This window comes from Apteryx mantelli, chromosome 1, assembly GCF_036417845.1.
Source record: "Apteryx mantelli isolate bAptMan1 chromosome 1, bAptMan1.hap1, whole genome shotgun sequence".
Taxonomy (NCBI): domain Eukaryota; kingdom Metazoa; phylum Chordata; class Aves; order Apterygiformes; family Apterygidae; genus Apteryx; species Apteryx mantelli.
In genome coordinates, this window is record NC_089978.1 from 161561486 (window position 1) to 161577889 (window position 16404).

Here is a 16404-nt window from a genome sequence, read left to right on the forward strand (position 1 = left end):
ACATAAAATGGTGTATTGACCCATGTACGCCTTGCGCCATTCTCCTCTTACTCCCTACCACTGACCCCCGGTTTGAATTCCTTTGTACACAGGGACAGAGAGCAAGGAGAGAGAAAAAGACAGGCTTGCTATGTGGAAGCCAAAGAGTTACACTCACTGGCCATCGGTGGAAGGTGGAAATACTGCGGTACCCATGGGCCTCTCTGCTGTAGTAAAGGAAAGATACCCCCTAAAAGCTCAGAATGCCTCCTTGCCCTTTGGGGCCTTATCCTGTGGTGTGCCAGGTGACAGTATCAGCCTTTCTAGTTAAGGAATGTGCCTTGCCAGTGTTGTAAACCATTAGTCCAGCTGCGGGGCTGAAACAAATGCTATGTAAGCAGACTCGTTTAAGGAAAATGGTATTTGCGGCCTTTGATTATTTTCATCTAAATATCCCTGCTGCTTCTTGTGATTGCAGGTTCAAAGTTTTCTTCTGCACTTTTGGCAAGGGATGCCTCCCCATATGCTGCCTGTATTGGGTTCTTCAACTGTAGTGAATATAGTGGGAGTTTGTGATTCAATACTGTACAAAGCGATTTCTGGAGTTTTGATGCCAACAGTACTACAGGCATTACCTGACAGGTCAGTATGACTAGCTGCACTGACCACTTTTAGCTCAGCTGTCTTTATTATATGTATGAAAATTTCAGACACTTTTCTGCTAGTCTGGCGTAGTAACATTACAGCATTCTGAATTACAGTGACAAAGAGAAGCTGTCCTGGCTGCTCTGTATGTAAATACTCAGATACGTATTTGGGAACTGCAATCAAAGCATTTGTCTCTGTTTACACTCTTGGATCCCAACTGTTACTCTGCTTGCCAGGAGCAGAAAACATGAAGTTTATACTTGTGAAGCCTCAGACAATTTGGATTAATTTAAATACTATACTATGATGAACAAATACATGCTTATTGTAGGATCACTTAATTCATGTTCGACAGTGTTTGCCCTTAGATACTCCTTTGTTTTAAAGCTAAATTCTCTTTACCAATCCACCCGGTAGATCTCAGCTCTTTTCTTCCTACCTGGATCTCATTTGAATCCAAGGAGTCTTGTTTATACAGGTAAAGCAGGGCAGGGATCAACAGTTCACAGCAAAAAGTGTAATCATAGAGTGCATTCAACCTTTTCCCCTCTTTGAGATTCCTCTTATGAGCATCAGGAAACTATCTTTTTCTAAAAATATGTGTTCACATTTAGAATTATTTGACTGATGGTTTCCTGAAGCCAAATAATTTAAGAATATTGCTCTAAGAGTTTATTGATAGTGCTGTGCATTTGACCCCTAAGATTTTAAAGAATCTCTAATTACAGCAAATGTTTTCAGGATGTTGTTCTGCTCTCATAAACTGGTAAGCACCAGGCACACTATATGACTGCTAAAGTACAGACAAAGTATTTTTTCCACAAGAAACATATTATAAGTACGGGCTTTCCCTGATAACACATGTACATTTTTACAGGCTTCACCCCTCACCCCCAAAAATCTATTTCATTGGAAGGATTAAACAGAACAGCAGTCCTTTTCTCAAGCTGCTTAGTTCTTTCATAGCAAATAAGGAGAGACTTGAGTGTGAATATAGACTTTTGTAATGCATATAAAGGGCCAGATTGTGGCTATTAAGCCATAGCCTGCACTGGAGGGGGTGAAGAAGGGTCTCAGTGCAATGGAAGCTCCTGCAGGAAATCTTGCTGACTCAGCCAGAATCCTCAGAGGGACTTCCTGGGAATAAATGTTGGCTGGCCCGAAAAGCCACCTTTTGATGGGTGCAGTAGTTCTCATCCATCCCCTGTGCCGTTAGGTGCCAGTGTGGAGAAGAGCAGGCCTATGGCCACGTTTGTTTTTTCAGGCCTGTTCTCAGTGCAGTGTGCGTTAGGAGTACAAACAGGAAAAGCTGCCTGGCTGAAAGAGGAAAAGTTTCTTGCACCTCTTCTCTCCCTCCCTTGTGTATCCAGAGAAGTGCTGGAGACAGAGCAGTTCAGTGTGGCAGAACCAACCGTTGCGCTCCCCTCCAGCACACACTGCAACCCTTCTTGAAAACTGCCATGTTATGCCAAGCAGTCCCAAGAAGAGGCGCAGAATGAACTGCCTCCCAAGTTTAGCATGGGAGCAGGAAATGCTGGGGCCATCCAGGAAAAGGTAGTAGGATGGAAGAGGGAAACCTCATTTGACTGGGGAAGTTCCTGTCCTGTGCAGAGCTAAGCAGCTGGGTCCTGTTCTGCTCCCCACTTCCTTGACCTGTGTGGGCTTGGCCTGGAAATTCCTCCCCATCACCACCACCCACTCACTGCCTCCAGCCTGCAGCATAGTTAGTTATTGCTTCACTTGCATGACCCTGTCTATATCTGTATAAATGTGGGCACAGCCAAGCTGAAATCCAAATTTTGACCTCATCTTCCTTAAAGAGGTGTGATTTTATGTTGTCGTTTTTGAATGGAGTGGAAATGATGTTATTTCAAGCTAAAAACACCAATTATAGTTACCAATGCAGTGCAGTACAGAGACTTTCTTTCTGTGTGAGCTTTTGAACATGTTGTTTTTTAACCTTTTCCTGCAAACATTTTCAGAAGTTTTTCTTCATACCTACAGACCAAAATAGGTCAGCAACCGTGCATAACAGTGAGTTGCAAATGCTGACTGACCCACAGGCTTTACATGTTCACAGGTGTTATACTATAAAGCACCAAGTAAACATGTTCTGATGTAGTGATTTCTCTTTTCAGTTTGACTCAGGTGATCCGAAAGTTTGCAAAGCAACTGGATGAGTGGCTGAAAGTAGCCCTCCATGACCTGCCAGAAAACCTACGAAATATCAAATTTGAATGTATGTATTGTCCAGTCTCTTTCCTATTAATCTAAGAAGAAGGGAGTGTTTATTGATTACAAATTAATTGGAAGTGAGGCTAGCATTCTTTTAAGAATTAAAAACCGCCAGCATTATAAATTTTGCATTCACTTGCAATCTCCACTTGCTCATGAAAACCAATTTCATTTAGTGAAATGAGGCACTACTCCAAAGTGAGAAGAATTGCTTTTCGTTTCTTGTGGATTCTGATAAGAAATTAATTTTGTTGATAGTAAGCAAACATTAGGGATGATATTAGGCAAAGGAAATTATTAAACAAACCTTTAGGCTAGCACAATTTGAATACAGCTTGAGGCCCTTGCTCAAAAAAGTGCCAGAGTTAAAAATGAAGGAGATCAAATTACCCTGTCACCACAGGAAAGGGCACTAGTCCTTTTCAGATGTGCTTTGTAGATGCCTGCAGTGCACATCACCTATTGATAAAGCCTGCTTTATTTCACTGCTCTCAATTCTTTGCCTTTCATGAGCACTAAATTCCACACCACAAAGTTAAAAGAAAAAAAAAACTAATTTAGGAGAAGGATTAACTGTTTTGATCAGCATGGAAAATTAGGAGTATATTTTACTGAGAACACTCAGGATGTAAATTAGAATAACTAATTTCAGGGTTTTTTTGTTATTTACTAATTTATTTAAAAAGTTATAGAAAGTCAGACCTGAAAATATGTTTTATCACATCTTTGTCAGTTCAAAAATATCAAGAATCCACAACAGTGAAATCTTTTCTGATCATATAAAGAGAGAGAGAAAGAGCCACTACACTTTCTAGTCATTCTTAAAATATACTCTTTAACTGCCTCCATGTACAGTACAGTGGGAATATCTACTCTGTGGCTGTATCTAAGGCCTGTTTGGACAGATCTGCAAGTCTGTGGTGATTTTAGTATGAGGGTAAACTTGAGTGCCTCCCCGCATATACCTGAGTCTTTGCCACTTCTGCAATTGTTTCCTCCTGATTAGGATTTGTGATACTGTGCACAGCCAATGGAAGTACTGACAGGAGTAACTGCAAGCTTTGGTCATGTCTGCAGTTTTGAATTGCAGGTTTCAGACAAAAGATGCACAATAAAACATTTTAAAAGCCCATATCCCCTTGGAAGAGGTAAAATAGGAACAGAGGACTGGCGACTGCCTCATGGGCTACCGACTCTAGCACCTCTTACTCCATAGCATGTTATGGCAGCACATAGTCTCTTTCAGAAACTTTGATCAAATTCCACCTGGAACGGTTACAGATTTTAGCTCTTACTAGTCCAGTCAGAAGACTCCTCCAAAACCTGTTTCCATTAAGACTTAGGAACCTTTTCTAATTTCCATACATAATGTATTTATCATTATCTTATGCCTTTTGTTCTTGCACCAACATTTTTCTTTCACTTAAATAGTTCTGTCTTTCTGATCTTTAGTCCCTTTGTGTTTCAAGAGAAAATTTTCTATGCTAAACAAGCCAAGCTCTTCCATTATCCTCTACATTTCTCTTGTCATCTTGTTATTTACAGCATCTATAAATCATCACTTGTAATATGTATTTGAAATACCAATTGAGCATTCAGATTTAAGATTTTAGGTCTAGGTAAGTTAAAACTGGGCTATTCATATGAATTGTATGTAGGCACAATTGTATATGACCAGAATATAGGACATTTGATGCACTTTTTTGATTCTGGTTTTAACATAGTATTTTAAGAAATAATTTTCTTTATTTAGTGAAGTATATAAATATGTAACTCTTCTTTCCTGCAGTGTCCAGAAGATTCTCACAAATTCTCCGGCGACAGACATCACTAAATCATCTCTGCCAGGTAAATCTTTCAGTTACCCACGTTTACCAAATACCATTTTTACTGACTTTTCAAAGAATTTGATACATTGGCAGGCTGGAATTTACCCAGAGAGAAAGAGATTATGGTATCAGTTTGTCTTCAATATTCATTATGACCATCTTTACAAAAATCAAAAAGTAATTAGCAAAATGCCTTTCTAGATACCTGTCACTCTCTGATAATTAAATTTTATGGGGAACTTTTATGAAACAAATTTAGGATTTGATCCAAAGAGATGGTTCATTTCATTGAAATAAACAAGAGATGTTCCATTGATTTCAGTGGGGTTTGGATCAGGCTCATTGTAAAGCAAGAAAGCTTTCTACATGCCTGACAAAATAATACGGGAGTAATTGAATGTTATAAATCAAATGAAAACTAGTAAAAAGCTAAAGTTTTGAACTGCTGGGATTTTGAACAGAAATATGCAACCACAACAAGTGAATATCAAAACTACTCTGAAGTGTTCATTTTTCACCAATTAGTTTAGAAAAATTCATTAGGCCATATTTTGTACCGTATAAAAAGGAGATGCTCTACTGATTTCAATGAAGTTTCACCCATGTATCTGATCAGACAATTTGTTTTCCCAATCATACTGAAAGCTTCACTTTTGAAAAGTATGTCCAGTACTCCAGGTTAACCCTGAGAGTGGAAAAGCCCACAGGAAGAGGCTTTCGGAAAAAAATACTCCTGCATAGACTCCTTTGCAGGTTTATTCCTCCATTATTTTAGTGGTGGAGGCAGAGATGCCAGTGCTACCTGATGGATCACCACTGACCTTTGGAGGTCCATAGGTATTCAGAGGAAATAAGGATCATTCATACAGAGGCCACAGCCTTCTGCATCAGGCCTGGGATCCAACAGTTTACTGACCTGAAGAACTCTTCAAATGCATCATTTCCTTGGGGAAGCTGATAACCTTAGTGTGGGTTATCACCTCTGCTTAACTTATAGGGAGCTGGTGTGTGTTACATGGCCATGACCTTGCACCACTTCCTTTCTTCTCAGCCCATCCTCCCCTTATTGGCAGCAGATCCCTGTCTCAGCTAGCCAAGAGGCAGATGCTGCTGCAGAGGCAAATGAACTTGAGCCTTTTCATGTGGTTGAGGGAAGAATGAGAGTTTGGGAGAGAGGAGATTGCAAGCATGTGAGAGGTTTATTTGGTTTTGGCTTGTTTTTTCTTGCTGTTTTTGGTTTTGGACTGAAGCTGACCAAGAAAGCCAACAGAACTGTTGTATGTTGAGAAGTCTAGCAACAGAACAACTAGGTTAGGGGTGCCCATCTGGGTTTGTGATGGGTGGGAACCAAAGACTTGCAGCTGAGTAGCATGGGCAAAATGACTTGCAGGCCCCTGTATCTTCCATAAGAGATCAGAGTGGTGGGTGGGAGTCCATAAGGAGAATCAACTCAGTGAGCCTAGCTAAGGAAGCGTAAAAGGGGATAAAGCCTATTTTTTAATCTAATAACCCATGACCTAATGAATAGATTGGATTGGATTACAGGCATCAAGAACAGTGATCCACAGTGCAGACATCACATTCCAAATGCTGGAAGACTGGAGGAATGTGGATCTGAATAGCATTACCAAACAAACCCTCTATACTATGGAGGACTCACGGGAGGAACACAGAAAGCTCATCATACAGTGTAAGAGCAGAACTCTCAAATAAAGCCAGGTGAACTTGGCTTCCTGTTGAAAACAAAGCTCAGTGAAAGTAACACTGCTCAGTTTTGCAGCCATTGCTTTACAGTAAGGAAATGCAACTATTAAGAGAAATTGCAACAGTGGAGCCTTAAGATAAATACTGAGACATTTATCAAAATGCAAGGCAAAGCCTTGTCAAGTTCTTATGCTTTAAGACATAGAAATGTGTGCTCTTCCATCAAAGAGTTTCTTTCTGTTATCTGGAGCAGCCAAGAACTTGCACCAAAATTCAAGGGGGAGTTTTTCCATGGACTTAGGCAGACTAAATCTAAACCTGAACCATTGAATCTGATACACTCCTGTCTACCCTACTGCAGAATTGCAGGAGAGTTGTCTTTTGAATGGCTTTGAAAACAAAGTGGTCGTGTATTTGAGTCCCTTGTAAACTTATTTGTAAAAAGCTTTGTTTTACACAGTGCTTTCATAAACAAGATAAGTTTTCATCCTGACCTTTTATGAGTAAATACAGTTCCATATTGAGCAAGCTCATTGACTAATTTAGATTCTGCTTAGTATATTGAAGGACATGAATTGAAAAGTGACTTTGGAGATGTTGGCAAGTTGGTTCTAGAGTGAAAGACCTTCTCTTTTAAATATAAAATGTAATTTGCATTGTCCAGTAAGTGAGTGGTTGTAAGCTTAGGTGTAACCCTAAACACACTGAGCTTGTCCCTCTGAGGCCCCAGGGGTGACCAGCTTTATCTTTGGCATCATTCATAACCTTCGTCCCCTGTGAACCCGCCTGTTGTATTGCCATCTCTCTCCTGAGACAGGTCTCTCTTATCCAAAACCAACCTTAATGGGGAGCAGCCAGGGCAACCACTTGTGGGAGCCCTGCAAGTGTAGGTTTGCTAGGGGGGTAACTCATTTGGTGTGTGGCTGGGGAAGAGGAGGTGTGGCACTTCCACATGTACACTGGGCCTACAAGGTTGATGTTGGCTCTTCTCCCGAACACTTTTTGTCTCTCCGTGTTAATACCAGAAGTCTTCTCCCCAGTTAAAAGACTGGTCTTGCTTTCTATCTTGGATACACTTGCCAGTATAGAGCTGCTTGGTACTCTTGCCTCTCCTTCCCATCCTTTCATTCACTTCCTGACCTGGTGCTCTTCCCTTCTGAGCAGAAGGAACCTTGACATGGCAGCAGGGGAGGTAGAATATAGTGAGACTAGAGCCCAGAAACTTCTGGAGTCTGTTTTGTCCTCAGTATCTACCCAACATCCTCCCACAGGCCAAAAAAACCCAACCAGTTCTCAAAGCTGTGATCTCTAGTTGTGGTAACAGTTTTGGCTCATGTTTAGAAAAACCACATTGTTCAAGAAAGCTTTTTATTTAAGCTTAGCTTAAATACAAACTTAGGTGTCATCAAATCAAATGGAATTTTCACGAATGCAGACAGGTTTAAGCACGTGTTTTTCCATGTGGTAGGCTCATATTTTCCAACTGGGAGCGAGAGAGAAGCACCCAGAAATGCTGACCTAATATGAATGTTCAGCATGAAGTGGATTCCACTGAGATATGCAGATATGGATAGGGATTATTCTGGATCTTGGATCTTCCCCCCCCCCCCCCCATTGAGGTATATTCTACTTGGCCAGAGATTTTTTCAAAGGTCAAACTCCACATGACTCATGTGACGTGGAAGTAAGACCTGGTCTAACACTCTCAGCATTGGTAACTAAGAACATATGATTTCCAGCTACTATAACTGGAAAAAATAGGTTCCCTATAGGCAAGATTAGAGAGAAAGAGAAAAACCACTGGGTAGAAGAACAGCTCTTTCCTGTTTTGATGTGGTAGCTGTCTCTGACATGATTTTTTCTTTATTCCCACTTTCTCAAGTCCTGTTGAGGTATTTGTAACAGTCACTTAGGGCTGAACAGTTGCTCCTCTCAAAGAGGGAATTGTGCACAATTGCATTGTTCCAGCAGCAAATCAGGCAACTGATCTGTTTTTCCGCTCCTGCTCCCCTCTTTGCACAGCATGTGAATTACTTCAGCTGTTGTATCAGGCAGTTTATGTCCAGCTGAATACTCAAGCAAGGAGTTGATGTTTTGGATTTCTCTTAGATCCTATCCTGAGTGAAGTGAGGTTGCCCATTCATTAAAACAACAACCAGAAAAGATAAGTGGGGAGCAAACATCACTATTTCCCTTCTTCCCTGAATAACGTTTCTGACAATCCAACCTTTGCAAGCATAAGATAAACAAAGTTACACTCAGGTGCAAAACAAATGCATTCCTGCCCAACTTGGTGATTCATCTTGGGATGCTATTGCCCAATGTAGAGCCCAAGGAGCTTGTCTTTCGCATTATTCTTGGGCAGTCTCTGTGGCTCACTTCTCTAGCTACTACCTCTCTATGCTTTGCCTCCTGTACCACCCCCACTCTCTACTTCCTATGAAGAGAAATTCCTCCTTCTGTTATTTATAATTAAGCATAAATGGCAATGCATAGCACACTGAGATCATCCTATGACACAGCAGGTAGAAAGTATCTTTCGTCTTGATTTACCGGGCCATTTATTTCAGCTGAGTTGAAGAACAGTTTCTCAAGACGTCAAAGCACACGATTCTTTGTCTTCTAGTTGCTGATTCTCATAAATAAAGTAGAGACTTGCAGTTTTAAGAGCTGTAGTTGAATGACTGGATTCTTTTTACTTTCGGTATTAAAATATATATCTGTGTACTTCAGAGAGGTTAAAAGTATTCTGGTTGCCTTTTGAAACTCTTCTTGATAAATTCATTATAGCATTTGTGCATTTGTAGCAGTTTATTTTAAAGAAGTAGAAGTTTACGGGAAATCTTTATGTGTATTTGTGGTTTGGGCACCACAAATAGATGATTTGCAGCAGTTAAATTATGTTTTTGCAACTAAAGCACCATACAGATGAGAGCCTTATCAACAATGCTCATCGTCTTGGTGCTTAAAGGATTCTTTATGCATTTCTAAATCAATTTCATGCATGACCTTTTTTCATCACCAAGGTCAAGGCCTAGCTTCACACTCTTCGTAGAGAACACCATTAATGTTTCACTTCCGGGCATCACGGACAGTTGAAACTTAAACTAAAAGATATTTTAAACAATAGGTCCTGATTTTGCTTCTACTAAAATAACACTTCCAGTGGCTCCATCACTTTCAGCAGAAGCAAGGTAGAGACCAAGCAAAGTAACTGGGTCAGCACCAAGGAAGATGGATTTGTTATAGCTAAGCAATCCATTATAATAAGTATAGCAAATCTGTGAGAAGTTTTTGATAGCTTTCTGTGATTTGTTTCTCTCTTGTTCTAAATGGAATCCAAGCACTGAGGTGGGGTATTTTTCTTTGTTTGCCAGTGTATCAGGAGTTTGATCACCTTCTGGAGGAGCAGTCTCCCATTGAGTCGTACATTGAGTGGCTGGATTCCATGGTGGACAGATGTGTTGTGAAGGTTGGTAAACGGGAGTAAGGACCTGAGTCACTGAAGTCCAGTATGAGCTCTGTTCAGGTCATAGCTTTTTAGTGGAAATGGAAAAAACAAAACAAAACACCCCAACCAGGCATTGGTAATGGGCAAGAGTAAAGCAGCAGCAGGCAAATCTCACAAATTTTCACGCTCAGTAGGAGGACAGTTCAGGTTTAGGGTTTTGGTTCATTCTGTGCTTGTCTGTTCCATCCCAAAAGATGATATTCAAGAATGGGACAGACTTAAGGTTTCCAACCAAATCAATATTTCAAGGGTATGGAGAGATAGTTAATTCAAAGTCATCCTAACTACGTAGTGCAAATGGAGATGATAACCTAGTCTGTTCTTTTGAGATTTTAAAGAAGAGGATAATTAGGCCAGCTAATTCATTTATATACATTCAAGTGTAAAGATGAATTGTCTACTTTACCATTCAGACAAGGATACAGGTATGTTGGGTTTTTAATCGATTTGGGATACCAAGGACTTATATTTTAACTTCACTGATTTGGAAACTTACTGAGAAATCATTAAAAAATACTTTCAAAGTTATTCAGGCATCACCATTATGTGACTCAGGGTATCTAATAATATGATCGACTATTTTAACTTATGTCACTAACTCTACTTTGTATTAGGATGTTCTATTAGAAAATTTCAACTCGTTATTCCAGATTTCATTGTTAGAGCTTATAAGTAAAATACACACATATGTAAACATGCTGCATCTCTCTCTGCTGCAAAAGATCCATGGAAAAAACAGCAGACATTTCCCTGGATTACTTGAAATATTTTGATTCTTTCGGGGAACTTTTCTTTTAGTTAGTGGAATGCAGTTTGAAATTCAGACCATAACTGTTATTTTTTCAGGAAGAACTTGGCATGGATTTTATTAGCTGATTGGGTAAATCTAATTCTTTAACTCAAATATGACTATAGAAAATAAGGTTTGAAGAGTTAATGCCTTCCTTTCTGGGAAGTACTTTTGCTAGTAAAATGATTATGTGAATTCACAAAAACAAAAATGTGAAGGAACAATTGTTTTCAGTAGTAAACTTTAACTGAAATATTAATATATGTTTTCAGTGTAGATCAAGCACTGCTGATTCCTTGACTAGGAATCATCACGAAATAAAATTAAGTTAAGATGAAGACCAGAGCAATTTTTGGCAGTCTAATAAATCCTTTCATCATTTATAAAGGAAATTCTGTCTTGGTGTTGAATAATACTCAAGAGTTTCCTCTTTCCGAAGGTTGTATATAGTGATAAGGTAGCTTTCTGTGTATGTTTTTCTGAATTTTTAGTGTTTATTTTAATGTAAAGTTAATGATAAGTAGTTTTCCAGTTAAAAAAAAAAAAAAAAGAAAGGACAAATATGTACATCATTGAACTATACCAGGCAGTGGAAATAAAAGTTTCTCTATGTCGGATATATCTGTTTTCTTGCAGGTAGCTGCCAAGAGACAAGGCTCTTTGAAGAAAGTAGCTCAGCAGTTCCTCCTGATGTGGTCCTGTTTTGGCACTCGAGTGATTCGGGACATGACTTTGCACAGTGCACCCAGCTTTGGTACTTTCATTTTGTTGAAATGGTTGCATAACACCATTGAAAAATTCTATATCCTGGCTTTTAATGTACAGTTTAAGTGAAAACATACCTGTTTTCATATGTCCAGGATTCTATTAAAAATTTTGTTGAGGCTACCAACATTTGCAAATAACGCTCAGATGGGTGTCTTTCTTCCAGATCTAGTTGGAAGAGCTGAAAACATTACTACTTCCTTCTGTTTGTTGTCAGCTAGGAGCTGGAGTAATCAGTCACAGGTCAGCTGGAGGAGTCAGTCATGGGAGCATTCCCTAACGCACTTCAGTGCAAAGTCAGCCAGGTTACTCAAACCACCATGACACCATGTTACACTAAGGCAGATGACTTTGCACTAAAGTGGATGCAAAGCTCTCCAGTGAGCCATTTTGCCAGCTCTGCTTTTAAGGAACTTAGCAGTTTAAACCAGTCTTTACAAACGGAGTGCTTTTCTATACCCTGGGCAAATCCCTTTCCATTCTATTAGAATTCAGTCAGAGTGGAAGGATAGATGCTTACTTTTTTTAATGAAAATGCATGCTGCTTTTCTACACAATTTCAAAAGGGGCTTTGCCTTGAATCCTGGGATGCAAACAGTTCATTTGGAGGGCTAGGTTCAAATCAGTTAAAAGCAAAGATGATTGAAAATGGATTATTGCTTCATGAGTGTGAGTGCTCACAGTCGCTTGGGACCAGGTTTCTCATGAGGGATGTTTTTTATAAATGAGCATTTGTCAGGATATGCTATTAGAAGATTAATAACAAATGAAATTATGAAAGCACTGCACTGAACAACTGCAAGGTTTTCTGCTAGCAGAGCTTCAATGTGCTTTATGCTATTAGTATTCAGATAGGCATGAGAGATAGGCACTCACAATAGAATGTTTATATTTCGTTCTGGAACTGCTTTTCTTGGCTTTCCCATTGTTAAGAGTTTTCCAAGCAGGTGTTAGTGAATCACCATTAGACATCAGGATAGTGAACATCCCCAAGATGTTCACAATTTCCATCTGCTAGATTGTGTTTTCAGCACCAATATCCTAGTCGCATCTATTTCCCATCCCCTCTAGGACTCATTTTCTCCTTGAGTCACTGCAACTTTTCTTTTGTTGTGGGCATAAGAGTAGCTCATACTGCTTAACACAGTATACTTCGCCACGTTCAAAAACATCTTTGCATGAGTGTTGAACAAATGCTGAATTTGTGTTCCAGCTCTTTGGGTTGCTATACTGCTCTCTGCAGACATAATCCCAATGTGGAAAATATACCAGCAGCCAACAAATGAAAAACCATCCTGCATTAGTATAGTGTTGAGGTTACACTGTTAAAGTCATGAAATGCTGACATTAAAGGGTCCCTGAGGATATACTTTTGCTACTGAGGTGCACATTACATCATTATTTTTATTCCTGTTTAGGATATATAAGTAACCTAATCAAATATTCTCTGTTTCAAAGCATCAGACATCAAAATATCTTTACTCAATCAGGGATTCCCAAATTACTTAGTAGACCACCAGCTGTCTGGAAGGTCTGTGTGGTTATCCTCAGCTGTGATTTTATTTATTAATGAAAACATTTATGAACTTGCCAGATAGGCAAATGTGAATGTTGAGAATTATTCATTGGTTCAAGAGTTTGGGACCCACTGTGGTATAGCATATCAGATCTGTGAAATAAATTGCATGTTGCCTTTGTTATAAACTTGACTCTTGCATTTCTCATTTTTTGAGAACTGCAGCTGCTCAGCTAAGTTTGTAGTTGTTTGCCTTTTTTGTGTTCATACAAATGTTTGTGTTTGTGTGTATATAAATGCATGATTCTCCTTCTTATACAGGAGGATATACCTTTCTATACCTTTGAACATGAATTTGATAGGTTTATATGCAACCATACTGGGAATGAATGCACTGGTCATAGCTGATGTGTTTTTCATGGGTATTTGGTGTCTTAATTAATTAGGACTGGGTCAGTAACTGCTTTTCAGTTTGGTAGTCAAAGCAAGAGTGAAAAAAATTCGTTGTGGGCCAGGGTGAAGCTGAGATAGTTTGGATTTTAATCCATTCAAAAATCTTTGTTTATTTTTAAAAAGTAAAACCAAAGAGCATGCTTTTGCATCTTTGCATCCATATTTTGGTGCTTAGGCCATAGTTACCTGCTTCAGCAGAATCTTGAATCAGGGTTAATCACTGCCAAAGCAAGATTTCTAACCAGAGACCTAGAGGATTTGTTCTGTGGGAGGGTTTTCTTGTCCCTTCTGTGGAAGCAGTTTTGCTTTGTACAAAGTGCTTAACAGTGTGTTGAGCTGCAGTGGTGTGCAGCCTGCTAGCTGGAGTTCACCCCGGGAGGTGACAAGTATTGCTTCTGTCCCTATTCTACCAGTTATTTATACAGAGTGGAGTTTCCCCTGCTCCAGGTACAATTCTGCAAGTCCACTGGAGACAGGGGGAGCTCTGAGCCTTCTAGCTTTCAAAGGTGAGAATGGTACCAAAACCATTTCCTCATCCTCGCAGAGCAATGCCTGGACTATCCCTATCTTGTTTCTCCAAAAATGGCCCAAGGGGAATTTAGCAATGGAGCCAAAACTATAATCTCTTGTATTAATGCTATAATACTTGCACTGCAAGGCCATTTGACACATTGTTCCTGAAGCAGAGCTGAGCAAGTTCCAAAAGAATAACCGGTGAATGTGAACAGTGCAGAGCTAGAAGTCAGAAGCTCCTCTGCACTTAATTTAACAGTTTCTTGTAGCTTTTTACAACAACATATGCATTTTAATGAGTTCTATATAGAGAAAAAAAAGGCATTGATTTACTGTTTTAAATACTCGCATCTATATATTTTTGTTCTTATCTTAGGTAAAAAGTTCTGCTTTTTTACTACATTTGGGAACTGGTTCAGTAGACTGATTTTTACTGATTTTTTTCCATTTCAAGCAAAAAATAGAACCAGGTGCTGACAGTAGTTTTTTTTTTTTTTTTTAAGTGAAATAATGTGTTAAATGCTGGGGTCTTTACTGTATTCAGGACTGTATAGTTTTATCTTTGAAATATGTGATACGGAAATTTGATTACAGAAAGTTGCAATATCTGGCTTTGGACTGGCTAGCACAGAAATTTGATTCTGCAAAGCTTTTAAGCATGGTGATGTGGGCAGGCTGAAATAATCCCTGGCTGAAAAAAGCTCCCTCTCTTTCTTCCCCCCCTGCTCCCCCCCCCCCCCCCGCTCCCTTTTTCTCTCTCCCTCCCTCCCTCCCTCCTTCCTGTCTATGCATATCAAAGGCACAGTTGGTGGCAATGTTTGGGTAATGCAGCCAGTGTACAAAAGTAACTAATTAGTAATAGAAGCTCCATGATTTTCTCCCGATCTGGAAATCTCACTGTTCTTTTGCTACTGACACATAATTTCTGTATCTGTCTGTTAATAGCTTCTGATACTAACTGTACATTGGCCGGGTAATCATTGCTGTGATTTCGGTTAACTCCTTCTGAAAATGAGAGCCAAATGGCTATTTATTATTGTAACTGCAATCTCTTGAATGACTTCTACCTCTTCTTAAAGGAGTATAAGGTTTACCAGCCACAGCTGGATCCTTTTCAGCACTTAAAGATATACTTGAAAGAACCAAACATAGTTTCATGTGAAAAACAGTAGCTTGCAAACACAGAATAAACTGTTGTACATTGTGCTGAATAGCTATTCACTGTGTAGCTGAAATGCATGCGCTGATATTGGTTTCACTCTATAGCTTACATTTCATTTGACTCATTTAAGAATGTAAAAATATTGCATTCATTCAGCACCAACAACTTGTTTGTCTAGTGTCTTTCATACAAATTCTGGGCTCAAAAACTCTATACAGAGTTTAAAAATACACAGTGGAAGAATAATAGGAGAGGAAGAGAGAAATTCAAAAGAGTGACAAAGGCACTGGAGTGTTTTTAAATGATTCATTCAATATTGCCAACCCCACAGCTTTAAAATAAAGCATCAAACCCCCCCAAAACAAAGACATTTTTTAAAAATAGCAAATCTTAAGTTCTTGTCATTTGCCTGCTAGCATTTTAGTGTTTAGCATTCACAGTTCCAAACATTTTTGTGAAACTACAATCAACTTTCTTTTAATTCCTTTTTAAATTGAAAGCTGAACAAGGAGTTTCATGGGAAACACCAAATACCCTGAACCTTGTGACCAGCACATGAAGATTGGCAGATTCAATAAGCCAAGTATTTAGGCTTGATTTTCTTGCCTTGGAAATATGTATCAGTAGTAACTGCACTAAAGTCAATAGAGATCTTCCACTGAAAAATGTGGAAATCCTAGGTTAGTATCAAGGTGATCAGCCAGGTCTGCTGTCTTTATAGTGCTGCTAAATGTAATAGGATTTTATTCAACAAGACCTTTAACCCAGAAAATTTCTAAAACAAAATTTCTACAAAGGTTAAGTGTGGATCTCCACTATTTGTCCTTGCAAAGCTGGGGATGTGTTTTGATTCCCATTTTGATTTGCATAAGATAACATAAAACACAAATGAAAAACTGAACGCTTCAAGTTCACCAACAGCCAAAGATTTCCTCCTCCTAGCAAAGGTGTTGCAATCATATGTGTCCTCCTCCTGTGATGTCTTGCCCAAGACTGTAAAGGCAGGTGTTCTCCTGCCAGTGTGTGTGCTCAGCTCTTACCAGTGACGACAGAAGCCAGCGGGAAACATAAAGACCAGCCAGGTCACAAAGGAAAAGGAGTGTGCTCTGAATTGCTTTGAAAGCTGAATTGCTAGCTAGGGTTGTATAAGGATATAGGGCCTTTCAGATGACGACTTCTGCCCTTCAGCAGTATGAGCAGAGTAGCTGGAGTAGGGCTACTTAGGCTTAGCTGTGGTAAAAGCTAGTATCCCAACATAAATGTAACCTCTAACTTTCCCATGAAGAAACCAATCATTAT

At 39.3% G+C, this 16404-nt stretch overlaps 1 protein-coding gene across 1 annotated transcript in view; it reads left to right on the forward strand.

The window, feature by feature from the left end:
• RFX4 (regulatory factor X4) overlaps positions 1–16404 on the forward strand; it is a 98817-nt gene that overhangs the window by 54702 nt on the left and 27711 nt on the right. The window contains exons 8-13 of the mRNA XM_067295741.1: positions 458–621; positions 2766–2866; positions 4652–4710; positions 6237–6381; positions 9773–9867; positions 11333–11450. Coding sequence (XP_067151842.1) covers positions 458–621; positions 2766–2866; positions 4652–4710; positions 6237–6381; positions 9773–9867; positions 11333–11450 — 682 coding nt within the window. The remainder of the gene's footprint in view (positions 1–457; positions 622–2765; positions 2867–4651; positions 4711–6236; positions 6382–9772; positions 9868–11332; positions 11451–16404) is intronic.